Source organism: Rhinolophus ferrumequinum, chromosome 6, assembly GCF_004115265.2.
Source record: "Rhinolophus ferrumequinum isolate MPI-CBG mRhiFer1 chromosome 6, mRhiFer1_v1.p, whole genome shotgun sequence".
Taxonomy (NCBI): domain Eukaryota; kingdom Metazoa; phylum Chordata; class Mammalia; order Chiroptera; family Rhinolophidae; genus Rhinolophus; species Rhinolophus ferrumequinum.
Genome location: NC_046289.1, coordinates 23385955 through 23393636, shown reverse-complemented (window position 1 = coordinate 23393636; position 7682 = coordinate 23385955). Strand labels below are relative to the sequence as shown.

Here is a 7682-nt window from a genome sequence, read left to right as displayed (position 1 = left end):
GTGGGATTCTACCCTCCTTTTCACTTCTGGATCCCCAAATAGGAGGAACTTAGCACGTAGATAATCACAAACAACGTAAGTTTGGGTTTGAGATGCTCAGGCTTGTCCAGAACGTGGAACCTCTGCCCCGCTGGAAGGCAAAGCGGTACTCAGAGGCACGCACACATCTGTCTCAAAGTCACCCTGACCTTCGCAAATGGCAAAGATCATTTCAATGATGATTCTGATTTCTCTTTATTTTAAGGCTATGTCATGTGAACTCCATATTAAAAATGTGATTTTGCAGTCCTGAAATGGATACTATGAACAGATTGAGATGTGAGAGTGTGTTAGAATGATCACAGGTTCAGATGTTAGTGGGGCAGGAAAGTGAGTCTGAGATTGTATCATCTGATAGAACTGCTTTGAGTTGAGCACTTGCTTCTCCAGATGATGCTCTGACATTTCAATCTTTATCATGTTGTTTCCCAGAGGACAGTGGTTCCAAGCCCCATAATTGTATTGCAGTCACTTCCTCTGATACCTGTCTTCATACCCTCTTCATGGCACTCTGTTCTTACCTCTGTCAAACCACTTAACTGCTGCCCTGCAATTCTCTATTGCTTTGTCAGTCTTCTCCATGAGACTGGAATCTCTATGAGGGTAGGAACAAGTCCACCTTGTTTATTTTAGTAAGCATCAGCCCCCAGCACAATGCCCTACCACACGAGGCTCTCAAGTGTTCTGTTCAATAAATAAAAGAATAAATGAATTCATGGATGGAGTCATGGTCCTTTTCAGAGGATGGATTAAGTCTCCAACTCTGGTCATAATGGTGCCAGGAAGGAAAGAGTTAAGCTATCTGGAGGAGACAGGTTCATCCAAAGCCCATTTGCCCTTTTTATTGGCATAGGCAGGATAAGTTAGGTATGAGATAAATCCTGCATATAAAATCTTGATACAACCTTTAGATGTTGGCCAAAGCTGATTCAAGACTCTGAAGGGGAAGTAAATGAAATTATTCTAGGTTTTCTCTTAAGAGGCTGGAGACACAGTTATGAATGGAATGCAAGACTAGACCCAGGAATTCACAGCCTGACCTACTTTGTCCGAAGCTAATAATGAGAGAGATGGATTTGCCTTCATAGACTTTTTTTTAAATTAAATAATCAAAGATAATGAAGTAGCCTGACCGATGATAGAATTAGGAAAATTGCTTTAGGATTCAGAGTAGCTCTGAGTAGTCTGTATTTATGTATTATGTGTTTTTCCTTCCTCTCCCCTTTTTTAAGAGACGGGGGGGGAAAAAAAGCGCCTAAATTCTCACCGACATAAACCAGTGACATACAATGATGAAATTTTGTTTTCATCTCTGCCTGTGACAGGGAATGCAAAAATAGCAAGTGGCCCAGTTCCACGAATCCCCGCCTCCCTGCCCTCCCTGCTCCCGCGGGGTTCGCATCTCTAAGAATGGAGGTTAGCGCACAGTCGCGCGCGAGCCGCATTCAGCCCGCGGACCCCGTGGATGATGTCAGGCGACAGGAGTGGCCGCAGCCGGGCCGGGCCAGGGAGGCCGAGGCCCTGGGGGAGCGAGGAGGGAGGGCGGCCTCGCCAGGCGGACGGCGCGCCCGGCCGCGCGGCGTCGCCTGGAGACGGCCCTGGCGGCGCTGTGTTGCTGTAAACAGCCGCTTCCCTGTTACTATCTATAGCTGGATCGCCTGGCTCCCGGGTGCGGCGGCGGGAGGCAGGTCGCGGTCGCGCTCCCAGTGCGTCCCGAAGGATCCGCCCAGTGTCCTAATCATTCCTCGACCCTCTCCAGGTGTTCACCGTGACCCCCAGACCCGAAGAGTCGGGGAGAAGGGACACAAGGGCTCTGCGGGGACCTGCGGCTTCGTGCCCCGCAGGTGGCCGGCGTGCTGGGACCGAGCCGGGGTAGTGTGACCCCGGCTGTCCTTTGCAGCGGGCAGGAGTTTGGGGGGTTTCTGGGGGCGCAGCGCCCTCCCGAGCACCTTGTCGCTCCAGAGCCTCGTTTTTCAGGCCACAGAGCTGCGCCTGAGGTCCCAGCAGCAGAGGTCTCCAGCCTGGGCGCTACTGGGCACCGTCCTTCCAGCGCCCCCGGCCCTCCCCCTTCAAGTCCCGGCTGGAAAATCACCCGTTGCGGGCTCCCAGCAAGCCCAGCTTCCTGGGGGACCGGATCGCCCCCACTTCCCCAGCTTGGGCTTGCACTCCCCCAAGAGCTCGCTCCAGTTGAAACCAGGAACTGACGACCTTATCCACATAACATCCCCGACCCCAACCCCACGCCCCGGGCCCCAGCTCAGAATCAGGCAATTGAACCCTTCAGACATCCTTGCTTGGAGGATCTGCACAATGTTTATTGGCTAGTGCTTCAGGGGTTTGACAGTAACACTGATGTCTCCATATATGACCGAGAAAGAAAATGCGCCCTTTTCCTTAAAAACAAAAAATAAAATTAAATGAAAATACCTAGCATAATAGATAAAAATCGGTTATCCTCTTATTTCGGATACCCCGACTTTCAGCTTCCAAACGCACGCAGTAACAGTCCTAGTATTGCTGGAGCCCGTGGGCTTGAGGCGAGGGGATGAAGGTCTGCTTCCACAGTTTGCACAGAACTTGCTAGAATTGGGAATAGAGGAGGAGTCCCCATTCCTTCGCGGGCCGAGGCTTAAGCCCTCGGGGCTGTTTACCTGTTTCTCCAATACCTGAGCCTCAGAACTGTTCCTTGGTTTCTGCATACTGGTAAAAAGGCGCCGCCCCCCTCCCCTCACCGCGGGAACAAGGGTCCGCATTGAAGCAGGTGCTAACGTCCGCTCGCATTCTGAGCCTTTCCCGCCTCCCCTCCCCCGGTCGCGGCCCCCGCCTCCCCCCACGCTGCACCCTCGGAGTTGGCTGCAGCCGGAGCGCAGTTCCCGTCAATCCCTTCCCCCTTTTCACAGGATGTCCATATTAGGACATCTGCGTCAGCAGGTTTCCACGGCCGGTCCCTGCGGTCGTGCGGGGAGCCATCCCCGCAGTCCCTCACCCTAGGGGGTCCACGAAACCCCTAAGACTCAATGCTAAACGTTCATAAGATAAAAAAACACAACAAGACGGGAACTGGGGGCTGCGAGGGCGGCGGAGGCAGCAAGGAGGCCGCAGATGTGTCGAGACTTGCGCGCCACCCCTCCAGCGCAGCAATGGTTTGCGCCGTGACGTCATTGGGCTCATTCACAAAAAGCTGTTATAAAAGCGGTGGCTGCGGCTCCTCGTACTCCAACCGCATCTGCAGCGAGCAGCCGAGGAGTGCAGATAGAGCCGGCGGCGGCGGCGCAGCGAGCGAGCAGTGACCGCGCTCCTACCCAGTTCTGCCCCACGGCTCCTACCTGCTTGCCTCCCTCAGCCCCTCGCCCGGCTGTGACTAACCGCGACCATGATGTTCTCCAGCTTCAACGCCGACTACGACGCGGCCTCTTCCCGCTGCAGCAGCGCCTCCCCAGCTGGGGACAGTCTCTCCTACTACCACTCACCCGCCGACTCCTTCTCCAGCATGGGCTCTCCTGTCAATGCGCAGGTAAGGCTGGCTTCACCGAGCCCAGGGCTCGGGGTCACTGGGGTGGAGGCATCGGGCGGGAAGCTCAGGAAGACGAGTCGGGTACCCCTTTTGGCGGGGAGGGAGCAGCCCTAACTCGCGAGTCCCGGACTTGTGGGGCGCTCACACACGCTTGTCAGTAACAATTGGTTCTCCTTTCCCGCGGCAGGCTCATTCTGAGCTGCCCCCGGCCCGCGCTCTCTGTCTGGTCTCTGACACTAGCTGGGGCAAACGTGTCCCAAGCAAAGACATGCTAACTGGAACCTGGCTTCTCTCGGGAGGCGGCAAAAGCGGCAATCCCCCCTCCCGTTGCAGTCTGGTGCAGGGGCGGGGGAGGAGGGCGAAGCAGGCGGGTGTGTAAGGCAGTTTCATTGATAAAAAGCGAGTTCATTCAGGAGACTCCGGAGCGGCGCCTGCGTCAGCGCAGACGTCAGGGATATTTATAACAAACCCCCTTTCAAGCGAGTGATGCTGAAGGGATAACGGGAACGCAGCAGCGGGATGGAGGAGAAAGGCTCTGCGCTGCCTAATCTTGGAGGAAAAGGGCAGATCTTTTATCCAGGACGAGGGACATTTAAAAAGACAGGAGCAGCCCCTGGCAGGACCGTGTCTACTCCCTCTCTCCTTCCTGCATGCGGCCCTGGGAACTCGGCCACCTGTGTCCCGAGGCTGCTCACTCACATCAGCTTCCCCCTTCTGTTTCGTTCTAGGACTTCTGCACGGATCTGGCCGCCTCCAGTGCCAACTTCATCCCAACTGTGACTGCCATCTCGACTAGCCCGGACCTGCAGTGGCTGGTGCAGCCCACCCTGGTTTCCTCCGTGGCCCCATCCCAGACCAGAGCCCCCCACCCCTATGGAGTTCCCACCCCCTCAGCTGGGGCTTACTCCAGGGCTGGAGTTGTGAAGACCGTGACTGGAGGCAGAGCTCAGAGCATTGGCAGGAGGGGCAAGGTGGAACAGGTGAGGAGTTCATCCGCACCTTCTCTCTACAGGGAGCCGGGTCAGCATTGGTGGAGATGGGGAGCACAGTGGATAGGTTGAAGGCACTGATGGAACTGACTCCACATTCCCAACCGGGAACTCTGGCTCCAAGCCATTTCTATGCCGAGTCAGATTCTGATAGTCCCACCCCAAGGAATATCCTAATAGTTTCTTCCCTAAGAGGTTCTAGCTCATGCTTTTACACCAGGCTCTTCTTCATTCTCTTGCTGAGAATCTTATTTGAAATGCAAGTCACACCCAGGCTGCAACTAACTGCAGGTTACATAGAAATAAATGGCCTCGCAGAAGAGGTGCCAGGAAGCTAGGAAGCTGCAGGAGTCAGTTCGCTGGGGTGGATGAATGGAGCTGATGGCAGACACTGTTATTGAATGTTGGACTTTTTTTCTTCTAGTTGTCCCCAGAAGAAGAAGAGAAAAGGCGAATCCGTAGGGAAAGGAATAAGATGGCTGCAGCCAAATGCCGGAACCGGAGAAGGGAGCTGACTGACACACTGCAAGCGGTAGGTAGATTTCTTGGGTCACTTCTTTTTAAAACTTAAGGGGAAAGTTGGAGATTGGGCATAAGGGAGCAATGTCCTTGAGCAATACTGTGTCTTATGCTTTGCTTTATCCCTCTGTATACAGGAGACAGACCAACTAGAAGATGAGAAATCTGCTTTGCAGACTGAGATTGCCAACCTGCTGAAGGAAAAGGAAAAACTCGAGTTCATCCTGGCAGCTCACCGACCTGCCTGCAAGATCCCTGATGACCTGGGCTTCCCAGAAGAGATGTCTGTGGCTTCCCTTGATCTGAGTGGGGGCCTGCCGGAGGCTGCCACCCCCGAGTCTGAGGAGGCCTTCGCCCTGCCCCTCCTCAATGACCCTGAGCCCAAGTCCTCAGTGGAGCCTGTCAAGAACATCAGCAGCATGGAGCTGAAAGCCGAGCCCTTTGATGACTTCCTGTTCCCAGCCTCGTCCAGGCCCAACGGCTCTGAGACCGCCCGCTCCGTGCCAGACATGGACCTGTCTGGTTCCTTCTATGCAGCAGACTGGGAGCCCCTGCATGGTGGCTCCCTGGGGATGGGGCCCATGGTCACAGAGCTGGAGCCCCTGTGCACCCCCGTGGTCACCTGTACTCCCAGCTGCACTACTTACACATCTTCCTTTGTCTTCACCTACCCTGAGGCTGACTCCTTCCCCAGTTGTGCGGCTGCCCACCGCAAGGGCAGCAGCAGCAACGAGCCCTCCTCTGACTCACTCAGCTCACCCACGCTGCTGGCCCTGTGAGCAGGCAGAGAGGGGAGGCAGCAGGCACGTACTAGTGCCACTGCCGGAGTTGGTGCATTACAGAGAGGAGAAACACGTCTTCCCTCGAGGATTCCTGTAGACCTAGGGAGGACCTTATCTGTGCGTGAAACACACCAGGCTGTGGGCCTCAAGGACTTGAAAGCATCCACGTGTGGACTCAAGTCTTTACCTCTTCCGGAGATGTAGCAAAACGCATGGAGTGTGTATTGTTCCCAGTGATACATCTGAGAGCTGGTAGTTAGTAGCATGTTGAGCCAGGCCTGGGTCTGTGTCTCTTTTCTCTTTCTCTTTAGTCTTCTCATAGCATTAACTAATCTATTGGGTTCATTATTGGAATTAACCCGGTGCTGGATATTCTCAAATTGTATCTAGTGCAGCTGATTTTAACAATAACTACTGTGTTCCCGGCAATAGTGTGTTCTGATTAGCAATTAAGAAAAGATATGACTTTATTTTCCAGTAGATAGAAATAAATAGCTATATCCATGTACTGTAGTTTTTCTTCAGCATCAATGTTCATTGTAACGTTACTGATCATGCATTGTTGAGGTGGTCTGAATGTTCTGACATTAACAGTTTTCCATGAAAACGTTTTATTGTGTTTTTAATTTATTTATTAAGATGGATCCTCAGATATTTATATTTTTATTTTATTTTTTTCTACCTTGAGGTCTTTTGACATGTGGAAAGTGAATTGAATTTGAATGAAAAATTTAAGCATTGTTTGCTTATTGTTCAAAGACATTGTCAATAAAAGCATTTAAGTTGAATGCGACCAACCTTGTGTTCATTCTGGAAGTTTGGTAAGATGCTGAAAGGTAGTGGAGACCAGTTTGTCAAGAAGGATACCTTCTGGAGGGGACACACGTCTCTGATCCTGTATCAAAGAGGAGAAAGAAACTCTAGAGCTGATGTTAGAATATTTTATATACACTCGTAATCTTCACAGACATTACTAAGATTCTCCACTTACAGATTCTGAGGGTGGGAACCTACTGTGCTGTATAGCTTTTGTGGGAACATGTCTTCCCGCTTCTTTTTCTGTCTTGACAAAGTGATGAATGTTTAAATCTAGTGCTAATACTAAATTTAAAATGTCTTGATCTTAAAGGGATCCTTTTAGCAACCAGAATTAATCTTTGCACAAACTACTTTAACTTTTTATTCCCACAAAATCATGTGAAATGTTACTCCCATGAGAGCTAGCAAATTGAAGAATGGTTAGAATGAATGACTTTCTCAATGTGCCACTATTGGGATTGGAATCTTAACTTCCTCATTACTCTATGCCCCAGGCTGAAGTGCCTCTTAATACTGGGTTAAAAAACAAAAAAGTTTTTACTTGGTTAGGAAACAAACGAATCTTTTCAGTCCTTTAACAGACATACATACATTTATTTGGATTATTTTTATTCTCGGTAGGAAAGGAGGATTATTGTTGTATCCCTCAGTAATAAATACATTGTACTTCCTGAAGGTTCTTTAATATCACATGCCTGACGTGCAGTTTACACTGGGGGAAGAAAAGGTGGCTCTGAGAATTTGAAAGAGATCTCAAACAGTACAAATAATGGTTGATCATTTGGTAAATAAAAAGTTACATAATAGCTCAATAAGGAGAAGTCGACATGACTGAATAAGCTTTAACTTAGAAACTTTATCATCTTAAAGAAGAACATGACCTTTGTCTGGGACACCTCTGGTAATGGGGCACTTACACGCACAGGTACAAACCACAAAGAAAGGAGGAGGTACCCTTCCTCCCCCGTGCTCAGGTGTAATGCAGGCACCAGCTTGGAAGCCAGAGACCATGTTTGCACA

General features: G+C 51.0%; 1 protein-coding gene across 1 annotated transcript; it reads left to right on the top strand.

Moving 5' to 3' along the window:
• Positions 1-3244: 3244 nt before the first annotated feature.
• Positions 3245-6636, top strand: FOS (Fos proto-oncogene, AP-1 transcription factor subunit). The gene is made up of 4 exons (XM_033109549.1): positions 3245-3553; positions 4282-4533; positions 4967-5074; positions 5199-6636. Exons 1-4 carry the CDS (start codon positions 3413-3415, stop codon positions 5838-5840), a joined length of 1143 nt encoding a protein of 380 aa, XP_032965440.1. The 5' UTR covers positions 3245-3412; the 3' UTR covers positions 5841-6636.
• Positions 6637-7682: the final 1046 nt, after the last annotated feature.

What these genes read in the sequence shown, in the direction of transcription:
- FOS (XM_033109549.1), top strand. Translation starts at nt 3,413, where the DNA reads ATGATGTTCTCCAGCTTCAACGCCGACTACGACGCGGCCTCTTCCCGC. An exon ending in GCTCTCCTGTCAATGCGCAG is followed by an intron (nt 3,554 to 4,281) that starts GTAAGGCTGGCT and finishes GTTTCGTTCTAG; the next exon opens with GACTTCTGCACGGATCTGGC. An exon ending in GGAGGGGCAAGGTGGAACAG is followed by an intron (nt 4,534 to 4,966) that starts GTGAGGAGTTCA and finishes TTTTTCTTCTAG; the next exon opens with TTGTCCCCAGAAGAAGAAGA.